The sequence below is a fragment of the Dipteris shenzhenensis genome, chromosome 16 (assembly GCF_047967505.1).
Source record: "Dipteris shenzhenensis isolate YYH24624 ecotype China chromosome 16, Dip_SZ_1.0, whole genome shotgun sequence".
Classification (NCBI taxonomy): domain Eukaryota; kingdom Viridiplantae; phylum Streptophyta; class Polypodiopsida; order Gleicheniales; family Dipteridaceae; genus Dipteris; species Dipteris shenzhenensis.
Window position 1 is genome coordinate 28,939,382 of NC_141611.1, and position 24,877 is coordinate 28,964,258.

Consider the following 24,877-nt stretch of genomic DNA (forward strand, 5'->3'; position numbering starts at 1 on the left):
TCTGGAAACTATGGATACTTTGTAGTATTAATACATGGCACCTTATAATCGAATTATCAATTCTCACATAGCGCCTTAGGTTAATCGAATTAATAGCACCCTCCCCCGTCGTGAACTAATTAATTAATAGGACACTATATCGACTCGGCGGCCTATTCAAACAGATGGATTCAAAAATGATGTGGACGAGTGGGAGGTCTTAACCCTCTTCTTTTAAACAAGTATTCTCCTTTTCTACCCTTGAATTATTTTTTGGAAGACGTCCTTCCAAGCGCTATTGTAGCAATCATCAACCAATATTCCACACTTTTTTTTTTTTTTTGCATTGTACTGAAATTGAAAGTGCCAATAGCACCCCTATACGGGGTGAGCAAGATAGAATCCTGAGCTGCCTCTAGGCTTGCGACTCAGGACCGGCACATACACACCCACATGTTTTAACTGCTTGGTCTAAATGCTATTGGAAATATTCCACACATTTTGGAATAATGATGATCCACGAGCATATAATCCCATTCTTGCAGCAAATACTAGAAGTTGAGGATGATTCTTTGATGCCTTGGTTCAGTAGGACTTTGTCAATGTTGTTCCTAAAAGAATCCCATTGCCCTTCTGTCCCTTACCTGCCATCTTCAACCTTTCCTTGCTTTTGGGAAAAATCATGATTCTGCTGACAACCGCAAACACAATGCTTCTTTATATTCATCGAACTGCTTGTAGGCTACTGCCTTTAAGATTCTCCAAGACCACTGAGTGGGTTCTTTGCTTGTTGTTCGACAATTGACCTATCAGCCATGTCTTCTTTTGGTCTTATGTCTTTTACCTTAGCTGTTATCTTGCTCTCTCTCGAATTTGACGCCTTCAATTTCTCTTGAAACTCTGTGCCCCCACGGAATTGATATTTAGTAGAGGTCCCTAATGCGTACTTGATCACTTTCTTCCTACAAGTCGTTTGCCAATCCTAGACTTGCTCACAAATGCAAGCCATTCTACCTTTCTACAGGAAGCCTCACACCCACTTTAGTGAGGCTAGATACACTAGTTCTCTACCTGTGCTTTGCACAGGCATTGAATGAGCGAGGGAATTTAGGTTGGTAATTTTGAAATTAGAGAGGGGGCGAGGGCCTCAACTTGCAAGAAAGTTTGGCGCCATTGCTCACCACATGGCACCCTTCTCTATTAGAAATATATATATCTCTATTAGATAAGTGTCTAAAATCTATGTCACGGCCTTGCACTTAGTCAATCTCTTGCTAACTTCCCCCAAGGAGTGTACCAAAGCTCTGGTACCACTGAAATGAAAAACACAAATCAACCATGTCCACAAATTCATGAACAAGGAATCAAGAGAAAATCCCCCCTACATGGTGGCTCTTGCTTCTCATCTCTAGTATTTAATATCCAAAAAACAAAGACCCAATAATAGTACATATAGAAGTATCCCTTGTTACAATTGGAGGGGTTACTCAACCATGAGCTCAAAATATCACAAGGCTTAATATGCCCTCATCCACAATTAATGAGACAAATTAGCTCATGGCTTAGTATTCACTATTTTTACAATATTGGCCCTTGGCCTTTGTCAACCATTCGATACTTTCATCACACCAACTAATTGCAACACAATTATAGTTGATATACAAACATCAAAATACATAGCAATTCAGTTTTACAATAACACCAATAACCTAGCGACACTAGTATTAACATGGAAACACCCACAGTACTAACTATCTAGCCTAGCAAAACACATGTCTAGTTAGGTGTCTAACTAAAAGCACGCAAAGTATTCACTAGAGACCTCGTTCCATCCAGTGCGCTCCTATGGAATACTTTGTTGTAGTCAACATGGCAATAAAATAAAATAATACCCTAAGCAAGTAATATAGGAAATATAATTTTTATGAAAGAAAAATAGCACCATGAGGTCTAGAGCATGGGGTGCTATTTCCCATGGTCCCCTCTATTTTCGTTTTACTTCCCTAGTATTTCATCTCTATTCCCTTGGTGTATTTTCATAGCATGAAGAAAATAGCTATTTCCATGACGTAAGGGATTTTGTTACTTTCTGTTATTACACTATGGTTTCATACTATCTTGTGCTTTTTTTGCTATTGTTCACTTGTGCTACAATTTCCTGTTGCTTTGCTTACCTGTGCTTTTCTTGCCCTTGCTTCTTTTTTTGTAATTTGTTTTTGTGCTTTCTATTACCCCTATGTTGTACTTCACCCTTTGTCTCTTTCCTTCATTGCTTTGCGTTGCTCTTTGACCATTAGCTTTTGCTATGTTACGCTTTGTTTTTCTTCTACCTTTGTTATGCTTCAATGCTTTGCTCTTGTGCTTTTTTTGCTACTACTTCTTTCTTATTTGCTTTGTTGTGTTGCTATCGCTCTATGCTATCATTATGTTTGTACTATCTCAAATTTTACATCATTCTAGTAGTGTGTTGACATTATAGGTGTGAGAAAGAGGCAAAAAGACTCCAACAATCATCATGTGTGTCCACATAAAATCACAAGATGATGCCACCCATACTAGACCTCCATTAAGTGCACACAAGCTCACACATTCCTCCTCAATCATTGTGGTTTACATGCTTTCTTTTGATGATGAAAGGTCCATGTCACAAGCTCTAATGTGACATTCGATCCACTGTCCTATTTGTGCTCTATGAGGAGCTATCCACTCAAATCTCATAATAAACAGAAGAGTTGAACTTGTTCTTAACAAGTCAAGTGAATGAACTTCCTACTTCATCACTTGAGATCTTTAGCACTTGAACTCCGTATGGGAAGAAATCCGTGTTCATATCTCACATTTGGTTTTTAAGGTTATGCACGAGGGCTATGAAGATACATGCTAGCCCCTCGAATATGCCAAGACTGTCATTATTATCTTTTTCCCAATTCAAATGATAGATGTGGGAAATTGGTTGATAGGGACCTTGGGGGGTTCTTTTATGCAAAAGGAGCATTATGCATCCTTTTTTTTTGAAGGGAGATGAACAACATAAGCAAATGCTTCTAGAGCATTCTCCTCTTTATTATGGGCAACAAATGGTAGGACATTGGTCTCCTACATGAGCCTATCCAATGCAAATTAGGCATGTTGCCTAGTATAGGTAAAAGTTAGTTGATTTCCCCCAATGCTTGGAGAAGCTTGCCAAAAATTTAAGCATCATTGTGCAAGGTGGTGTGTTATCTGCCCAATAAAAAGGGAATTCTAATAGATTTTGCATCTTGTGGGCCATGGGTGTCCCCATAAGTAATTTTATTCTAGTATTGTAAATAATGATGTCATGGGTGCTTTTTTATAAGCTTATATAGGTCTCTTTGCTTATGCTTGTTTTGAATGCAAAAAATTTGGGCACATGGACTCACCGTGTCCCTTGGCTTTTTACAATGTGCCTTTGGAGCAATACCTACCTTTGTGCAAAAAAAGGATGCCCTTGGGACCTCTAGAATTAAAATAAAATTAATAAGCTAGCTATGGCTATTCAAGATAAAGAAAAGACCAAGGTTTACTTCTTCTAGTCTAACAATAATGGTCCAATGCCTTCTACAGCTCAAGCAAAAGCTAGCAAAAAAGATCCCAATGAAGGTTGGCCAACCTTAATAAAAAAAGTCTCACCTAGGAGGGCCCTTCTATCGCGTACATGGACTGGTACTTCCTCTAATGAGCACACCCCTATTAGGAATACCAGTATTGGCATTACTTGGGCTGCAATGATAGCAGGTTGTACTCTTTTTTGGGAAGACGAAGTTGCTCTTTTGTTGCGTGGTCAATAGGATGTAATGTCACACACGCATCATGTATAGGATCCTGAGGTTGACATGTAGTCTTGGTTGCTTTTTTGTGTGATAGAGAGTGTACATATCTATTAATATGCTGGCACAAATCAAATGTTTGACTTACAATGTACAAGAGTTACGTGACCCACAAAAATGGAAACTTGTATTGGCATATATCAATGAATTGCAACCGAATAAAGGAGCATTACCAACATGTTTATGAAGGTAGATAGGACATTTTGCAAGATACAATATATTCTATGTGGGTGACAACTCGTTTTCTAGTGTGATTGCTCTTGTTAAACATGTCCTTCAACTTGTTTTGGCCTTCGGTGACTAAGAAGGTCCATGGATGGCCATGCAATGTCTTCTGCAAAGAGAGTTATTTTGATCTATGCCTTGTAATCATCGCATCATAGAGCATTAATTTGGCAAGCCATGCAACAATATCCTTGGAGGAAAAATGTGTTTCTTTGTGGGGATTTCAATAATACTCCACAGCCAAGGGTTAATACCTCTGGTCATACGCACATGCTAGCCTTGGAGAATGTGCAATGGACTTACTCTAGTTGGGTCTTGCTGACCTTTGGAAAGCCACAGAAATTTGCTTCCTAGCTATACTTTTCAGTATAATACAAAGTCATCTTATCAGGCTTGTGTAGATAGTTGGTATATGCTTAAATGCACACCAATAGGATGCTTTTACTTGCTATATGTGGGATGATTATGCATTCCCACATTCGAATCTTGCTCCACTTTGGTTAAAGATGTCTTTTTATGAAGTCCATAATGATAGGCTGCCAAATAAAAGGTTGCTTATTCTAAACAATAGTTTCTTGCAGCATTAGGCATACAAAGACATGGTGCATGATGCCATTGCTCTGGTACACTACCACATTGATGTTGACTATGCATTGTAAACCATATGCAGTACGTAATCCTTGAGTGTGGCAAGAACTACATGCATACTCTGAGGGAGAATGTTGCCAAGATTAAAAGCACCTATCAAGACTTCAAGAAAATCAGTCACCTTAGGATTTATCTCATGCTGAGGCTAATTGCCTATGTCAAGCTAGACAATTTTTACAATGCAATGACCGTAGGAAGGTTGAAAAGTGCCAAACCAAGGCCAGGCAAAGGGCTTTCATTGATAAGGGCTGCTCCTTTGAGGATTTTTTAAAGGTTTGCACTATCAAAGGCAAAGTGAAAATATTGCAGGGTTTAATATGTTACTTAGACTAATTCATGGGCACAACTTGTGTTAGCCATTATGCTAACAGTTTGGGCACATTGTTTCTAAGTCACTTGCTATATCATGCAATAACTTATTCAACATGTTGGTCCATTTCTCTCTCCTAATTAGGTCGTGCAAAAGTTGAAGCTCCTTTTAAGGAAAGAGAATTGAAAGATGCCATCAAATCATGTGTAAAAGGAAAGCTCCGAACGTTTGCAATGTTGGGATGCCATCTCACTTGCACTACTTTATAGAATTAATCGTGCTTGGGAAATTCAACATATGCCTACAAGATGGAAAAAAGGGTTGATTAAATTATGTCCTAAGAAGTATCAAAGGTTCCTTGCATGATGGGTTTACACCCTACCCAATATGTGTTCATTCCCCATAGATGATATTGCTAATGCATATGTCGGGATTGAATACACTAAGTACACTGAGCAAGATGTTCTCTTATTGTAGGTAAAGCATTTGATATTGTGCAATGGAATATCATCTCCCAAACTAATCACCAAGATTTGGGGGGAAATGCAACATATCTTTTATTGTCTCTATCAAGATAGTAAAAAAGCTAGCATTTTGATTGGTGATCTCACTAATGAATAGACTCTTTCCTGTCTAGTATGCCAATGCTATCCTCTTAGTGTGTCGTTATATGCAATTGCTACTCATCCGATGCTTGAATACATGAATCGCTTAGTAATCTACACTCCTCCACTCCCCAAAACATCGAGGGATCTTTCATGCCTCATGCATGTTTTATCTTTATATAATTTGGTAGTTGGCCTGTAGGCGACATATTTTATCTTTATATGGTTTGGTAGTTGGCCTATAGGCGACTTTCCAAAAGTCTAAACTTCTTCCACTACATTAAATTTATAGCATGGGAAAATTATATTGCCTGTACTAAGCTTGGTTACCCTTTGGGTGGATAGCCGCTCGCCACGAGCAATTGGACCGGATGCTCACCATGCCAAAAAAGAAAGCGGAACACTTGAAGTTGGCTACTTGGCAAGCAATTGTTCATTTTGGCATGATCTAATCAATCTTGGTTGTCTATATATAGTTTATGATGTTTGCAAAGCAGGATATCCTTTGTTTCATGTCTTTATCATAGAGTTTAAATGGCGAGCACATCGTGTTTATAAAGCCCTCATATTACTTTCTGTGGATAATCTTTGCTCGCCACAGCTACATGGGGAACTGAATATTCTAAATATTCATATGCACATTTTAGCACATAAGGGGAAAACCGTAGGGTCTTTGGTAATTCGTCCATCGCCAAATATTACTTCTTCCAAGCATCTTTATGGCAATTGTTCTTCAATTGTCTACATGCTCGATCTTGACTATCCTTCTTTCTTGTCCTATAGTGAGATCTGATGATGTTGTTATTGCTTGTCCCCTACTTTGGGGACTGCTTATTGTAATATAAAAACAAAAACAAGGTGGGTGGGTGTGTGTCACGGGGGCATGCATCAATTCCTACTTGGACATGTGGTGGGCAGTTCAGTCTAGAAGGCCTCCACATGTTTTCTTTCACTTAGATGATGGTGAAGCTTGTGGAAATCAATCTAAACCCCCAGTTACATTATTCCTGCCAAAAAGGCACCATACCTCAGTTTTAGAATCAACCAAGCCCACCATATCATTCATTAAGACATAACACTATATAGAAAGTAAATTAACATCTTTTGCGTATAAAAAGACCAGCTGCACGTATGACTTATATCACATTAAAGATCCAAGAATATGTTTGGATACAGTTAATAAACCTAAAACTATGCAAACAGTGTGTTTGAGCATATTAGAAAATAAAAGAACCATGAAATCATGTAATGCAACCATTTGTCCACCTAACTAAAATGTTGCTTTTGCTCAGCCAATGATATCTTTTCAATTAAATTGCAATCCGCAGGCCCCAACTCTAGTCCACACTAAAACTGCTTGGTTTCTGCTAGCAGCAGGTGCTGGGACTGGCTCTCTAGGCAAGTGAGCCATGAGCAGCTGAATATCACTAGTGCTCAAAGAATAAATTTATGGTCTTTAGAAAGAATAAAAATGTGTACTTTACAAAACCTTAAACAGGCCAACTACCTCTGTAGACCATCAAAGCAGCTTTGATATAATCCATGAGGAGGGTGTTGTCCCACACCAAAAAAAGACTAGACTTGGTGGTGGTGTTTCATTCATAGCTTTTGCAAGTGACGAATTGAATGTCAGAGTGTAGTTGCTCCATGTAGGCAAGACACCCCTTGCAAGGATGTACTTTCTGCATAGGAGAGAAACTGACAATATGCTCTGAAAACAAATGCTGCTGGATGAGTGCTGCAGATAGCTGAAGGCAACTCAAGTTAGATCACGGAGACAGTCGTAGAAAGTATGAATGTCAATTTTCCGCTGTCCTGAATAGACAGCCTCAGCACCTTCCCCATCTTTTCCTTGGGCAGCCATCTCCACCACCATAAGCAGTTTCTTGATTGGTAGCTACAAAAAATCATTTATGTCAGAAGCGGTCTCAAATGAAAAGCAACCCTCGTATAACCAAAAACCACCACCAATATCTCAGGAGAAAGATGTCAAGAGTTTAACAAGCATACCTTATGTAATGCCGTCACTGCATTATCCAGATCAGCTGCAGAGAAGACATTCAGCAATTCCAGCACCTGCAAGCCAATAGAGATGCTATGTGTGGGCCCAAAGCGAATGATGAAAGCAGCTAGGTATAAGATGATATATAAGAGAATCATTTAAAGCACATGAGAGTCGAGACAACAGTCAATATTTTAAGACCAGAAAATAAGATGGCACTGACACTACTAGTGGAAAGTACTTCTCAAAACATCTCTTAAGTACATAACACCTAATTTTACCACACGCAAGCCCTCACATACCGAAAATCACATGATGGATCTTTCTTCACTAGACCAGGCCTACTGACAACTATACTATTGATTTCCACAGCTCAGAAATTGAAAGAATCATGCATCCGGTGGAAAAGAGAGAATATTCCACTCTAAGGCAAAAAATTAGAGAAACAAAGAATCACATGAATTAATAACTGGTAACAGCATGGCAGAGAAATGCACTGAAGGAAAAACCTTTTTGATTTCTGCAGATTGCAATTCGGGTACATGAAGATTCACATTGAAGGCATCAACCAAGCCCATTTCACTCAGTACATCAGCCGCACCAGTTGTCCCAATGATTAGAAGCTTCCGCCCCTGGATATGAAGTATGGCAAAAGCGGCATTAATACTCTTTTCAAGCATAATTAACATGCTTGAACGCCTGTTTTACACAAGGAAGCATATCCAGAATGTTACCTTTGGAGGTATCCTCTTCAAAAGCACCAAAAGAGTTTGTAAAACAAGATTTGAAAAGCGGGGGCCAATATTTACATATTCAAGTAACCTGCATCAATAGCAGTCATCACTAGTTGTACAAACACTCCTCAAATCAGGACAGAAAACTTGCAAACAGAGTAAGGCATCTAGAAAAAGAGACACATACCTCTCAATGTCATCCAAAATAATAATGCTCAGTGGAGACTTGTAAGAATCTTCAAAGACCTTCAGAGGAAGAAATGAACCAGATTTGTCAATATTATCTTCGAATCAGTGAGGAGGCAACACTAGGTCCTCTCTGGTCAAGTTGAGCCGTTGAATGTAGCCGCAACATACTCACATGAAAACCCGTTTCGTCCTGTTCGAAACCTCAAAACACGAAACATACGAAACGTTTCGAAATAGGACGTAACGCTCTCAACGAAACCTTTGTTTCGCCCAAATAAAAAAGCACGTTTTCTGCCTTGTTTTTTCAAGAATCCAATGTGTTTGTGTTTTGAATTTCCTTTTTAGTATCTTGACTTGTATTTCTCTTTCTTCACTCTAACTTAAATATAACATGTCTTTTCGTCCCTATAAGGGTATATATTAAGTATCAATTCGAAACCTATCCGTTTCGTCCGAAAAGTCGAAAGAAAACTTTTTGAAATCATGAAACAACGAAACAGACAAAACATTTCTTGTGACTATGAGCCGTAGAAATGATTAGTCGCATTAACCAAGTAATTCTACACAACTGGATTGCGTAGTTACAATACTTGACATGAGCAAAGCAGATTTTGAAGGCATACCTTTGTTATCATTGCACTCTTGCTGCTTTCACTAAGGCCAACCATTGTTTCAGCAGAAACCTAAAAATTTGTACATATATGGACGACTCAAATTCAATGGCATGTTTATGTACAAGCCACACTGAGGTCAAGAAAATTGAAATAAGTCTTACAATCTTGACAAAAGGGAATTCGCTGTTGATAGCTATTGTTGCAGCGATGGCGGTTTTACCACTAAATACAGACCAAACAATGTTTATTAGCTTTAGACTCCAATTTGCCTGCACAAAAGAAAGCCCAAAGATCCACTTCTTATTTCATCTTACCTGCCCCTTGGCCCTTCAAGAAGGCAAGTTAGAAGGGGGGTACGCTCACTTCTTTTTACTTGCTCAACAAGTGTCATTGCAGTTTCTTGGATATGCCTTTGCCTTTCCCCACAATCCAGCATTCCATTTAATCTGCAGGTTATGGAATGCAAAAATCTTAGCGGCTAAAGTATCTTCCTTAAGAAATAGATAAAACTTGCAATAAAAAAATTAAAGCAGTCACCTGCACATTTCAAGACTGTTCATTGCTGCTCCAAAAGCAGGCTTCACCTCTTGGAGTGCGAACAAAAAATCATCCATTGTAACTTTGATGTTGTCCTCATCCAGTGGCTTTGAAAGATCATCTAAACTTACTTGTCTATTCAATGCAAAAGACACAGCACTTTTGACAAGTCCCTCGAGCTCTGCCCCACTGAAGTTTTTTGTCCGTGCAGCTGCACACTCAAAAAATAAATAGTTGCAGCAACTAGATTGGATTTGTTTTCTTTACTTTAAAAGGAAAATCATCCTCTTTGTTATTCTACAGGAATTGGTTATTGGGATGAGCTATAATTAAGACTTTCCTGACACTGCTCCAGACCTTCTGTCAACCTCTTTTTACATTCAAAGACATGAAACATGCATTTTTCTTTATTCATGGAAGTCCATGCTATCTTGACACTTTCTCACAGAGGTCTCTTAAAAAGCAGACAAATACCCGCTAGACAAGACATGTGCTAGGCTATACACATGCCCACAAAGCATTTAAGCTGCGTAATAGAAATAGGGCCTTCAATTTTGGTGAAGAGCATATGTTTATACATGTGCCCCCAGCGTAGATTGTGTCAGACTCAGAATCATGCCTTTCAGTTTTTATTCTATTCACAAGCACAGTCTCCTTCCCAATGAAATCGTAAGAAACCCCATCCCCTCTGCACACTCAGACTCCCGCCCATCAAGTAGCTGTCCACCACATTTCATCTTCTTATTTGTCTTACCATTCATCCCCGTCGTCGCTGTTTTTCAAATCATACTCACATATCCATATAAGACACTATCAAACAAGTATACTGACTACTTATGAGTACAAATTATTGTTTACAACTCATTAATGACCCCGTCTTGCGGTTTAGAACCCATTCCTGTGTTTGACCTCTTTGATTCATCAGCACCTGAAATCACAAGAACATGGTACAAACATAAAGAATTACATGGAGCGGTGATTCCCAATACAGAAGATATACATCTTGAGTCTGTACAGATCACTGAATGGAAATGGTTCTCTTCTCTCTCCCTCTCTGCTTTGCTACCTCCTCTGGAAAACCACCTACTAACCCCATGCGAGCTTGGTCTTTTGATCTGGCAGGCACAAAGGAAGCCTGCCTTTCCCAGATCCATAATAACCTGAACCAACTTTTTCCCCCGTCACTCCCTTGTGGCAGGCAAACCCAGTAACAAGAAACATCAGCATGTGAACTAGAGGAACAACCTCCTCAGACTTATCCATATCCAGGTAATCCATCACTTTATCTTGCAAATCCAAGTCATCATCACTACACTACGAAATAGTGGCCATCTAAGACCTCAAAGATCTGCTTTGTTATGTGTCCTCCATCCAAACAGGCTACAAAACTCAGCTAGTTGCATGCAATGATAAGTGAATTCCTTCCTTAGGCACTCCAGGCTGGAAATGCTGCATTCTTCCTCCGGTTCCTCCCAAGAATATGAGTACGTCATGGCCCAACCAGCTCGCATACTCTTTTCTTCTTACCTGCATGCATCATGGCATCAATTTTTTCACATCCCTTTCTCATCCTGCTTGTCAGTTTATACACAGGCCCCATCTTCACACTGAGACCCCCATATAAAGGACTGTATGGGAGTTTGGCACTCCAAGCCTCCACACTAAGAGGCATTGCAACTAATGAGCTCAAATAAGAAGTGAAAGGCTTGGGTAGAGAGTTATTTGGTGGTAAATGGAAAAGGGAGAAAATAAATTTGTTGAATGTTCTATTGGGCTTTATGGCTGCTGGTTCACACGGGACAAAAGTAAATTACCAGAGGTGTTCCTCTGTCCATGGCTGGATGTTCTTCAGATCAGTAGACACCAACACATGGTACAACATGAGAGAGTTTATCTTTTGGGACATTGAAAGAAGCCATTGAGGAGGGCGGACCTAGGAGCACAAGTTCCCACATTTTGTTCCCAGATGAATTCACCATTGTTACGCTTTCCATTTAATAAACATTGGTAGCTTGAAATTGGGTTGCAGAGATGTTACCCACACACGAAGAGTTCAGTCGCAAATCAAGGGATATACACACAAGTGCTACTATCATACAATATGGGAGATAATTATGGGACATGTGCTGTTAGCACCTATGTGTTGGGAGTGTAGGGTGACACCTTAGGTGTAGGCCCGGGGCACTTTTTAACTCCAACTAGTGGAGGTTTTTTTCCCCCGAGCTTGGCAGGCACACTTCCATGTGACCTGCAGGGTGTGCTTAGCAAGCACAACCTTATCCATGTATATGATGTGACTTTAGTCACATCTTCTGTATCAATTTTTGAGCTTTGTGTGCTTGCTCTCTCCTCGTGTGTCTCGTCTCTGCACCAACAAATGGTATCAGAGCCTCGTTGAGCTCTTGCCTCCGGCCCAAGCTCCTACTGCTACATTCAGTCCGTACATCCAAAGATCGTCCGTACAGTCCGTACAACTGTACGGAATTTGTTACCCTACACATTTCGCTAGCTGCGCTGACGCCGTACCAGTGTATTTGCAATCAGTTCGCCGTACGGGGTATCTGCAAACAGGTCGTCGTCCGTACGTTTGCCGTACCTTTTGCGTCATTTCCGTACTGGACTTGCGCCACTCGTCCGTACCTGCTCGTACTCTGTCGTACTTGCTGTACCTGACGAATCTGCTCAAACCTACGTCGTCGCCGTACGTACTAGTCGTACTTACCTGTGTCATCATCGTACGTACTAGTCGTACATGCTGTCGTACCCGCCGTACTGCTTGTACCTACCGTACCTACCCGTACTGTACCTGCAACAGCACCGTACCAGCTTACCTGCGCTGCCCGTACCAGCATCCGTACATCGTTGAGTGTCTATACATCACCTGGCCGTACAGGTTGTACCTGCGCACAAGTTCTTTCTTGCAGGAGAAATTTGCAGGTGATCTTTGGTAGGCACATTTTGCAGACAGCCATTGTTTGGCTTAGTTTTTGGGAGCACATTTGGGGCATTTTGTTTGTTGCAGACATTGCAATCAAATTGCAGAATCTACTTCAGAAATTTGGGGTTTTTTGGTTCTGCTTGCAATCTTGCAGACAGATCTGCAGATTTAGTCCAAACATTTGGGGCTTTCTGTTGAAATTGCAAATTTTGGGGCTTTATGTGCTATTGCCCCTTTCTGGTTGCAATTTCAAGCTCGAAATTTGGGGCTTTCAGTTTTGCAGTACTCAGGCGATTATTTGCTGATTTGGGTATGAGACAGGAGTCTGCTCCATTTTTACAGACAGTCAGAGTGCTTTGGCAGTTGCGAAGAATCCCGTCTTCCATGCTCGCACAAAGCATATTGAGGTTCATTATCATTATGTCAGAGAGAGATTGTCTGCCTCAGAAATCAGCATGATCTATGTGCCTACACATGACAATGTGGCAGATATATTCACCAAAGCATTGTCTCGTGAGAAGTTCGAAGGCTTTCGCAAGCTTCTGAACTTACTTCCTTTTGGTGATTGATGTCACATTTGCCTTGTACACTGTCACCACTTCACTCCAGGGGGGTTTGTTAGCACCTATGTGTTGGAGTGTAGGGTGACACCTTAGGTGTAGGCCCGAGGCACTTTTTAACTCCAACTAGTGGAGGTTTTTTTCCCCCGAGCTTGGCAGGCACACTTCCATGTGACCTGCAGGGTGTGCTTAGCAAGCACAACCTTATCCATGTATATGATGTGACTTTAGTCACATCTTCTGTATCAATTTTTGAGCTTTGTGTGCTTGCTCTCTCCTCGTGTGTCTCGTCTCTGCACCAACATGTGCCACTCGTGAGATGCTAATCTCCAACACGTTACAAAGATGGCCAAGATCAGAAAGGTACATAAGTATAGTGGGCTACATCACGCAATCCCCGGCCTTCACTTCACAAATTCCTAACCTCCCAGTTCACCCCCTCATGCTAGGAGCAGACCATTCACATCTATCTTTCGATCTAACACTTCCCCAACACATCCAAGATACACAAAGGACCACACCATAAACATACTACCATCATGACTTTGACCACTCCCTAGACCACATATATGGTAGCTATCTTGCCACTCTATTAGAACACAGATGAACAACCTGACATAGAATGCCTAAGCTCTCTTCCTCACTAATTCCATCCACATTGCAACTCAATACTCCTTCCCTTAATAGAAAACACAAGGAATGCTGGCACTTTGAGGCCAGACAAAGACAACTGGACCAAGAACAAATCAAAAAACAGTATTGACATCTGGTGCGACAAATGAAACAATAGTTTCTAGCCCGCCATGAACAAGAGCTCTTATGTGCCTTGTACAGTAATAATTCCAAAGAATTTGGATGAAGCTTCTAAAAAGGTGGTCACCACATCCTATATCTTTGGAAGCTTACGCAGACACACTTTATGATGTCCCTAACCAACCCATACTGATTTCGAGAACATTCCTCATTTGACCACCTCCACAGCACGTATAAAAAGGCCACTAAGAAGCTTCAGAATGACAAAGCCAAGGATCAAGAGGGCCTCCAAGCACAACTATCTAGCCCACGGGTGGGGCATACTTGCTCCAGTACTAACTAAACTGTTTAACGAAGTCTTCTACAATGGCTTTCCAACCTCTTGAACCACAAGGCAAGGATTCCCATGGATGCAAGCTAGCGAGCCATTGTGATTGGCCATCTGATGACCAAGGTTTATGGGTCGGCTTTGGAGATACACATCAATGAGGACAATGAGAACACAAGCATCCCAGTGACAGGATAGGCAGTTTTAGATGAGATCCATCCACACTGGATCACATCTTTACCCTTAGAGCCATCATACAGGTGGCCGGTCACTGAAAACACAGAGTATATTTTTGCTTTGTGGACTTCTAAAAGAACTGCGATGAATTGACTCAGTACCATGGGCTCACCTCATTGCATGACTTCGAACCTTGGGCACTGTAGGCGATGTTATATGGGCAAAATGGCTCTGTATGAGAGAATCGCAGGCATAGTGCACACCACACAGGAGTTATCAGAGGAGGTGAGCAACACCATTGGGATTAAGCAAGAGCGCCCTCTCTCCTCCACCCTCTTTGGCCTCTACATTGACAAGCTAGCCTCTATTGTGAAACCATAGGAGGTCGTGGATCGTCGACTCTAGCCCAGGCTGTCATGACAATCCTATTTTATGTAGACAATTTGATACTGATCTCAAACATAGCAAAGGGGGTACATATGCATTTTGATAGCACAGCAGGCTTTCTGTGAGAGAGGAGACATGAAGATCAACCTGGTTAAAACCAAGAATATGATCTGCAATATTAACAAAGCTCAGCTCCAACGTGAGACACACACCCTTGTAGAGGAGCCGGTTGGGATGGTCGGATCCTATGTATACTTGGGGTGCGATTTCACATGTCCCAAGTTTACCATGAAACTAGCAGCACGCATCGTTACCAAGACTAGAGAGAGAGTGTTTTCAGGTCAACTCCTAGCACGTGAGCATGAAATCACTTCTCTTTTATTCTCTCATTTGACCAGTAGCCTTATATGCAAGAGCATTTTGGGAAGTAGACCCCAGATGTTAGATTATTAATGTGGTTAAAGCTACAATTGGGGTACTCTTTTCCTCTAGGGTTAGTGTGCTTGTGTAGAGGATATATATCCTCATTTTGGCTATTCATTTGTAACACACACTCTTGAATGCAGTACATTTTTTTGTGTTCACCATTCACTATTTTCAACATTTGGTATCAAAGCAGGCTTACCTCTTCAATTCAGACCTGCTCCCCTCAGTTTTCACTGCCAGGTGCACAACCATGGCTGGTTGGTCATAATTGTTTTAGTTGCCACCTATTTTGTGCATTGTCACTTCAGTTTTTGAACTGCCGCCCCTAGTTTTTGCCTAGCCACCTTTAGTACAAGCTCCTGGGCATCATTTCAAGATAGCTTCAGAACATTTCGACTACTTTTTAGATTTCCCTCACCTACTTTTTTGATGTCTCCTCTAACACTCAACATAGCCGATGCCGTTGTGTACCCACCCACCCCGGGCTCATCAAAAGAAGCAAGAGAGAGGTTTGGACAAAATGTAGAAGCAAGGATTTTGTGGCCACGCACTTGCAGGAAGGAGGAACAAGTATGGATAGCTATGGGAAGGATAGGTGAGTTGAAAAAGGGAAGAGAGGAGCAAATTGTAGCTGGAACGGCGAGCCAAAAGAGGCGCAGCCGGCAGTTTATAAGCATGGGATTCCCTAGACATTTCATCATGAGGCATGTCGCACGTTTCAGTGAAATCTTTCTAGCAGAACGTTTCGTTATGTTTTTTAGTCCTCCAAGCAAAGCACTCGGCAGCCCATACATGCGAAAAGAGCTCAACTCATAAGTAACCTAGGGTCGTCCCCCACTTATGCATTCAAACTATAGCAAATGTGGCAAGTTCTAGCCATCTAGGGATTCTAACGAACCTAGTACTGATGATCAACGGTGAACCAATCTCGTCCCACCCACTCTCTCAAAGGGGAATCTTTGAAAAGCAAAGTCGAATCACCAGGTATATTAAACACGTTCATTGGCAAGTGTCTAGCAGCCATGGGCTTTTGTAAGGGTGATTTTTATGAGAGCCAAAATGATTGAAAGCTACAAAAAGGTTTAACTAAAGATTGGGAGTGGCTGGAGGTTCAAATAGAGGCATCACCTCAATAATGGTTGGCAATAATTGTTCAATCATTTAAAGAATCAAAAGATCTTCCTCTGCCTGAGAGCAAACGTTTGTCATCAACAGGATATATACCTCAAAAAGAAAAAGAGGATGGGAAGAATAAACAAACTTGACTGCTGCCTTGATTACCACTATACTACATCCATATTCTAGCCCACAAAAGACAATTAGTCTCAAAATCATAGTTAGAAACCAGAGATAGCAGAGGCATAGCTCTTTAGCACTGGCAAGACCCTCTCTTTCGTCTATTGATCTGTTTTACATTTCTTCTTTGCAAAGCAGGGACAGGTGTCAATTTCCATAGTCTCTTTATATCCATAAATATAACTATTCAACACAGAAGGAATATATATTAAGATACAAAATTTGCAAATTTAGCTCACAGATGCCATAGAAGAACAGGAAAATAGCTTTCACTAAAATAGTCATAATGCTTACCAAGCTCTTCAAGATTAACGTCACTTGCAAGAAAAGAGTTCTCCTTCATTTTACTTGAGTGAATTTGAAGGATTTGTACCCGCCCTCTTTCATCAGGAAGCCCTATCTCAATTTGGACTTCTAAACGTCCTGGCCTGCAGAGGGAACCACCACATTACAAATCCTTTAAAAAGGTTTGTTCCTACATGCTAGCAATTCAAGAATGAGATTTGGCCACCTACACAACACTGATCTAGCCATTCATTAAATCTATCTTGGTGGTATGAATATCTTTGATGCAGCCAAAACAAGATCACATGAGGTAATACTACGACTAGAAACTGCATAAAATCATTATTGCAACTTACCTCAGTAAAGCCTCATCAAGAAGGTCCTTGCGGTTTGTCATCCCTATCAAGAGGATGTTGTTCAATGCTTCAACACCGTCAATCTGATAGACAAAATATTACAAGTAGTTACTCCACCTTCCAGTCTTTCCCCTTGTTCAATTTATTACCTTTTCACAAAGCAATGAGCTAGAAGACAAGCACAAAGAAATAAGACCTTAGTAAGAAGTTGATTCACAATACTATCATGAACTCCCGTTCCATCTCTTGTTGAGCCTCGACTCTGCCATGATAACATAGAAATTGACACTAAATAAATTATGGGAACAATGTGATTACCTATCGCAAACTAAGTACAACAGCCACTCATACAAGGGCACAATATAACTATATTGCTCTTATAAAAGCCCTGTTACTGGCTTTTTACAAATTGATTAAAAACAAATGTGTTAATAAGACACTCTCATGAATTGTAGATTACTACTCTTATGTAAAAGCTAGATCTTTCAAACATATTTAGGTTTGATTACAAGTTCACCAACTCTACATACTCCAACCAAACTACGCAAACTGCATTAGGGCTTCCTTTCAGATTAGGCAAGCTTAAAAGGTAAATCCTTGTAGAATGCTTTCCAAGGTTCTACTATGGTGAGGGGCAAGGGAGAGTGCTTACTCCAATGTATACTCTCCAAATCCATGTTGTTGCCCACATCAGGGGGACATACCGACCAACATATATATATTGCAGAAGCACTTGCAAATCAGTAATCAGCCAGCTAAAGAACGGGCTGCCAATCCATATAACTCCAAAGCATCCACGATAGAGTGCATGTCCAACCAAGTGTTTCTTAGGATGAAAAAAGAGTCATTCATGTATGCTTGAGCCACAAAATGTTTACCATCCAATACTTGCAGCCCATGCAAATCGCCTTCATCCATAAGTGTATCAATACACAATAACAATGGATGGGTGGCAATGGCATAAAGTAAAGCATTGAGGGGGCATCCCTGCAGCACTGATCCACCCAGTGTCCATGAGCGAGAGAGGTCACCTCCAAGAATGTATCAAGCAATACTCTTTTGATATAGCGAAAAGGTAGAATTATACATCTTTGGACCAAAACCAGCTTTTGCATTACCTGAGCAATGTGATCCTAATCCACAATATCAGCTCTTCAACGTTGATGAGATTTTCCCCCAGATTCACAGGTTGTGTCTATGACACTTGATGGGCTCCCTGATGATTTGCTACGACATTGAGGCTAGTGGCCATGGGTAACCCCAACCACTATAGCTCCAATCAGCTTGTTTCCCTACTCTGCAGAGGAGCAGTTGTCAAAACAGGGCTGCCTACTTCTATTCATGTAAATTAGGCCTTTGCCACCAATCACGGGGGCAAAGGAAAAGGAGGAAAATTTTACAGCAAGCCCAAACCTTCATCTAGTACCTCATCATCTTCTTCTCCTACTGATGGGAAGAAGAAGAAGCGCTGTAATTATTGCAAGAAGCCCTGTCATGACATCTGTGAATGTCGCAAGCAGATTGCTTTGGAGAAGCAAAAACAGTAGCAAGGTCTTGCAGTTGCAAATGCTATTGCTGCCCATGATCATCCTCACAGAGGGGGGGGGGGGGGCGATTATTAATGTCTTCGAAAGACCAAAGGGTCTATGCTAAGTGATGCAGCCCGTAAAGGGAGCATCCAAACCCTTGGCTGATGTATGAGACAAGAATATCAATAGAGAGAGACACTGCGTTGCCTGAGGGAGAGTACACAAATGCAAAGAACAGTAGAGGAGGGGTCGGAAGTTCGAATAGCTGACCATCTAAGTGGCGCAATGTATATATGATGTCTGTGGGACCTAGTCTGGGTTAAGCTAGGGTTTTAGGGTTTTGTCGGGTGGACAACCCTTTGAACACTCTTCTTGAAACTTTTGTTTGAGAGAGCTTCACGTTTTGATTGCTCCTCGCATTGTTCTCCACCTCCATCACCCACATTTGGTATCAGAACCACGTTGTCACCTTGCCCTGTGCTCCCCAGTTCATTCCAAGTCCAAGAGAGCAGTTTTGTCTTGAGAAACCTTCACCTGCAGCCCTAGTTGACCTGTGTTCTTACTGCCACCACCTTCAGCCTGCGATTTGCACCTAGGCACCTCCAAAGGAGCACTCTAGGAGCTGCTCTTCAGCTGGGCAACCTGTTCTGGTGCATTTTTTGAGGCAGTTCTGCTATCTTTGGGGCATATATCTCTCCTGTCAAAGCTCTAACTGCTGCAGAAGCTGCTATGTAGCCTCTGTTTTGAATGCGACTCCAGCTCGACTCATTTAGAGGTGGTTTTCTCAGTGCTCCTGCTGTTTTTCAACATCAGCAGCTAGCGTCTTGGGATAGGCTGCCGACAGCCTCTGAAATATAGGCGCCTCTCAGGCACTTCAGTAGATGACTGTTTCGGAAGGTCTCTGCTGTTTCCACGGCCTGTGCTGCTGTTCGGAGCAGACCACAGTAGCTCAAAGCAGCCTGCTCACAGCTTTCTCACATCCTGAGGTTCTGCAGCTGGGTTTCAGACGTGGCTGCGCGGCTGACTCTGTGCAACAGCTGGCTCTGTATGTTGCAATCAATTGGATGCCATATAAGCTATCTTTGTTAAAGGAGTGTACCACAACCATTGCATTTTCGAGACAGTTTTTAATCCTGCACAGGAGCTGTTCTGAAGCTGTCAAAACAGAAGTAAAAAACCCTGTCATTTATTAGGCTTGCTAGCTTCATTAGTGGGGTTTATCTGCCATATTTGGTGCAAAGTTTATGGTATTTTGCTGTCCAAATCGGAGGAGCATAACTGTGAATTTTGGACTATTCAAACAGTACAGCCTTTTCAACTCTAAACTGTTACAATCAGGTTGCATTTGCCTTTCCAAGCATTGGCTTGTGGAACAGTGATTTTTGTTGGTGCAACATCATTCACAGCAACTGAGTTTTTGAGGGCAGCTTGTGCATTCATATTTGAAGATGGATTATCAGATCAAATCCGGGAGATGTGTTTGGAGTTTTTACCCAATAGGATAAATTGGATGGCACCAATTTTTCCCTGTGGAGTTTTACCGTGAAGATACCCATCCAAGAGATTGGTACACCTCAGCAAGGAGGTAATCCCCATGATAGGCAACAAGCTTAGGTGAGGCCAGTTGCACCAGCTGCACATGCTGCTTTTCACGGACATGAGATGCAATAGATGCCCAAGCTATGTGTCTCATTTCCTTGTTTGTCAAGAGGTTCGTTACACCTCATATCCGTAAATACTTTTAAGCAAGCTTCTCAGCATAAGCTGTATATACATCATGATCAATCAAATGAGTCTAAAAGCAATCATATAACGATTGCTGCAGAGATCGTTTGACAAAAGAAAGGATGGAAAAGTAGGATCACCAAAAACTCTATGATTTCTGTCCATCCATAGAGTCCACAGTGCCCAGTAGCAAACCCAAACAAAAAATAAATCAAAACCCTATCTAGCTGGATGAAAACCAAACAACCAGAAGAACCTGCCAAAAGTAACAGTAGGAAATCTCGCTCGAAGCCCCTGTCGGATAAGAGCGAGGAAATCACAAGTGTGTGGACAGTGCCAGAAGATGTGAAGCACAGATTCAGCAGAATGTAGACATCTGTGGCAAGCAGCCGGAGCAATATGTCTATGCGCGAGTAACTGCCCAGATGGAAAAATGCCAAGTAGGACTCGCCAAAGGAAAAGCTGTTGTCGAAGAGGGACTTTATAATGCCAAAGGAGATGCAGCGGCTTTCTCCACCACTTTAGTGGGCGATCCATATGCCAAACAGAATTTCTCTGTTAGAAATCCAAGGCGGAAGTAATAACACTTTATACAGAGAAGGCACTGTGATATGTGAGAGCTTCACAGGACGAGCTGAAGAGGAAGAAGAATGTAGAATCCAATCCTCAAGCCTATTTTGAAGTTTCAAACGAGGTACTGGTAAGAACGGTTGAAGCATTTCTGAAATTTGATGCCATAAAGGACGGTAATGAGCTCCTAAACCATATTTGCTAGCAGCCATAGAAAAAGATAAAAGAGTGCCATCATCCTGAAGTACATCCGCCATAGAAGAAATGCCTTTGAAAGATAGAAAATAAGAACGCCTGGGTTCTTGTATAGCCAAAGGAGGGTGGAATACTTTGGACCAATAAATATTCTCAGCCCTCAAGGAATTTCCCGACAAAGAATCTCTGCCATTTCATTCCAAGTGGGATAAAATATGCTTCCAATCAAGAAGCAAACGAGAAACAAAAGGGCAGTCTCTGATCTTGCCTTGAATAGAGCCAAATAGGAAATCCCACTATGTAGGCTGCCAATGCCCAAAAGCAGAAGTATCAATATGCAACAAAAGAGAGCAGATCATGAAAGCCCAAGGCTGATCCCCTTGCATAAACTGCAACATCATTTTCCCCCTGTGAGCAAGTATATGCATTTGAATATTGAGTATGTTCAGACCCCCATGCATCTTTGAAGAGTAGAGACGATGCATAGAGAGTAATCTGAGACTTTTCTTGCCATTTTTTTAACACCAGAAAATCTCCATAATAGCAGACATAAAGGAAATCAGATCTACCTTAGTGAACATGATGAGAGGCAAATAGAATTGTATGTATGCTATCAAAATGGATTGCGTTATTCGCAAACGAACATGTAATGGCCAAGTTGCAAGCTTCCAATATTCAAGTTTCGCCCTCAACTTTGTGAGCACCCAATCAGTTTGTTGAGAACGAGTGAGCCCCCAACCTAGAGGATAGCCAAGATGTCGAATCAATTGAGAAAAAAACAATTTCCCCAGACCACAAAAGACTATGCCAATCTTTAGCATGCAACGGCAATAATTTTGATTTCTGAAAATTGACACGAAGACCAGCATCCAAACCATATGTAGAAAGAGCCTGCATAATCATGGAGAGATCGCTCCGAGTATTTTTCGGGTTAAAGAAAGAATCATCAGCATATGCTTGAGCGATCATGCTACGGCTGCCAAGAATTTCCAATCCGTGCAACATGCCAGTGTCCAAGAGGTGGTCCATATATTGAAGCATTGGATGAGTGGCTATGGCAAAAAGTAAAGCACTGAGGGGACATCCTTGCCGAACAGAACAACCAAGAGTCCAGGTTGTAGAAATATCCCCTGAAAGTATGCAAACAGCTTTACTATCTTGATATAGCCAATTGATAACTTGCTGCATTTTTGTGCCAAATCCCAAGGCCTGCATAGTGGATGAAATAAAGTCCCACTTAACAGTATTAAAAGCTTTGGCAATATCAACTTGCAATAGCAAAACATCCTGCTGCATATATTTGGCATATTCGATTCCAACATGAGCATTAGCAATGTTATCTGTGATATGCCTACGAGGAACAAAACCATATTGCGCAGGATGCAACCCATCATGTAAATAACCTTTTAGCCAATCAACAATCATTTTGGTAGTAACTTTGTAAATGACTGGCATAAGCTTGATAGGTCTCCAATCAACCAAAGATTCACATTTTTGCTTTTTTGAAAGGAGTTTAACAAGACCTCCCTTCCATGTGTCTGGCATTTTCTGATTTTGCCAAGCAGAGTTCATCATATGCAGCAATGTATGCTTCAAAAGAGGCTAATATTCTAGAAAAAACTCAACTGTAAGACCATCCCATCCTAGAGATTTCCATCTACCACAGGATTTAATTGCATCTCACAATTCCCTCTCAGTAAAGGGTTCCTCCAATTCCAAAGCTTGAGTAGTGAAAATAACAGGAGAAACATGTTGTAAAAGTAAATTTCTTGCAGACAAAACCTGCTGCGAGGGAGGATCTGCAGAACCAAACTACTAAGAGAAATGATGTACACAAATAGAAGCAAGATGTGACCGTAGTGTAGTCCATGAACCATCAGGAAGAAGCACCCTGTAAATGTTTCTTTTTTATCTCTTCTGATGCAAGCTTTTAAAAAATTGTTTGGAAGAGCAGCCTTTATCTGTAAAAGCTCTGTCTTGCTCTAGTCTCCCATTTAGCTAGTTTCCTGTGATCATTGATTTGAAAACAATGTCTAGCTTGGCATAGTGTTGTTTGCTCATGCAAGGACAATGGACAAAGATGACTGAGTTCCGTGAGGTCTTGACAAGTCAATTTGGTCTGAGCAACAATTTCCCTCGGAGTCTTCATGTAAACTTGCCATAACCTCTAATTACAACTTGCATTTTGGAAACAAAAGAATCCCATGCATTATCAATATCAAAGTGGCTCTGAGAAGACAGAGAGTGAGATGCTTCAGTAACCATGGCCTTGAAAACAACATGCTGCAAATAGCTATTGTTCACAATCAGATGTCGCCTTTGAGGCAGTCTATCATCTGGCATATCATAAAAAGATAACCTCAACCATAAAGGTGCATCATCTAAATGCACAAAGGCATAGTCAATCCACATTTTGCATGTAAAATCATCATTTTGTTGTGGAGCTACACTATACCAGCGATCCAAACGTGCCTGATGAAGAAAGGGCATTATGTTGGAAAGTGTATCCTGGTGACAAAGGCTGCAATTCCTTCCAAAGATCAACCAAAGCAAGATGCATCAGTAATTGAGACCATGCATGCCTTTCAGGGGTTAACATATGAGTATTTCCTGATATATTGTCACCCTGTTGTGGAGCATTATTGAAATCCCCACATATAAAGGCATGATATCTCTATGGATATCGTTGCATGGCATCCCAAATTGCAGTTCTATCCCGAGAAGATTGAGATGCATAGACAGATGCAAATTCAAACACCTCGCCTTGAATGATGCATTGAAGATTAATCCATCTGTCTTGATTATCATTCAAAGCAATAACTAGCTGAAGCTCATGCTTGATCAGAAAGACTACACCTGAGAAAGAGTGCTCCCCAGCATAGAAGATATCATATCCACAGTAATGACCTGTCTTTCTTGCATAGACATGTTGATTGTGTTCTTGTAATGCCACTATGTCACACTGAAATCTATTGATATACAACCACACAGATTTCCATTTCCTATTGTCACACATACTCTAGTGTGGGATTATCAGTATCCCAGAGAATGCAAAATCGATTTGAGTTGCCATTAGGCCGTGGTGGGCAAACCACTTTGCCTAAAGTCGCGGCAATTTTAGGCAAGAGTGAAGCCATGCATTGCGGGAAGTCTACAACTTCAACCCAGACCGGACATCGGTGTCGGATCAAAGCCTGAAAATCCCTTGTGGGAGACCATGGCAAAACTTGCACCATTTGCTGCCCGAAAAAAGATGGGCGAATATTCCAAAAGCATTTGCCTGTGAATCTCATCTACCATAATGACCTCAAAAAAACCTCTGGCTGCATAGTGTACCTTCCGAACAAATGAGCCAGCCAGTGTGCGGGTCAACCAGTTGCCTACCTCTGTAGCAGGTGGCATCCGACTTGGGAAAAATAAAATAACTGCATTTTTGGCATATTCTCTAATTGGATCCACAATTTCATCCACTTCAACCAACTGAGGGAACAGAGTCTTTCCACTCTTTCCTTGTGTCTGCAAATCCTTCATGCATGACATCTTAAACCAGTTGTTCAGATGCCCACTAAAGATGCTCCTTCCTCTATTGGGAATAAAAATAGAGGTAATAGACAGTTTTTTGTGAATCAGGATAAAGGCAAAGCTCCAGTGGTTTTAAATG

The 24,877-nt window shown here is 41.2% G+C and overlaps 1 protein-coding gene across 1 annotated transcript in view; it reads right to left on the reverse strand.

Moving 5' to 3' along the window:
* Positions 1-6,829: 6,829 nt before the first annotated feature.
* Positions 6,830-24,877, reverse strand: part of NSF (AAA-type ATPase family protein) — a 96,437-nt gene continuing 78,389 nt past the window's right edge. The window contains exons 11-22 of the mRNA XM_087386790.1: positions 17,394-17,459; positions 17,198-17,280; positions 16,851-16,984; positions 9,692-9,902; positions 9,469-9,600; positions 9,316-9,376; positions 9,164-9,223; positions 8,539-8,597; positions 8,352-8,439; positions 8,127-8,249; positions 7,626-7,691; positions 6,830-7,512 (exon numbers count right to left, since the gene is read on the reverse strand). Of these exons, the coding sequence (XP_087242916.1) occupies positions 7,375-7,512; positions 7,626-7,691; positions 8,127-8,249; positions 8,352-8,439; positions 8,539-8,597; positions 9,164-9,223; positions 9,316-9,376; positions 9,469-9,600; positions 9,692-9,902; positions 16,851-16,984; positions 17,198-17,280; positions 17,394-17,459 (1,221 nt within the window). The 3' untranslated portion in view covers positions 6,830-7,374. The remainder of the gene's footprint in view (positions 7,513-7,625; positions 7,692-8,126; positions 8,250-8,351; positions 8,440-8,538; positions 8,598-9,163; positions 9,224-9,315; positions 9,377-9,468; positions 9,601-9,691; positions 9,903-16,850; positions 16,985-17,197; positions 17,281-17,393; positions 17,460-24,877) is intronic.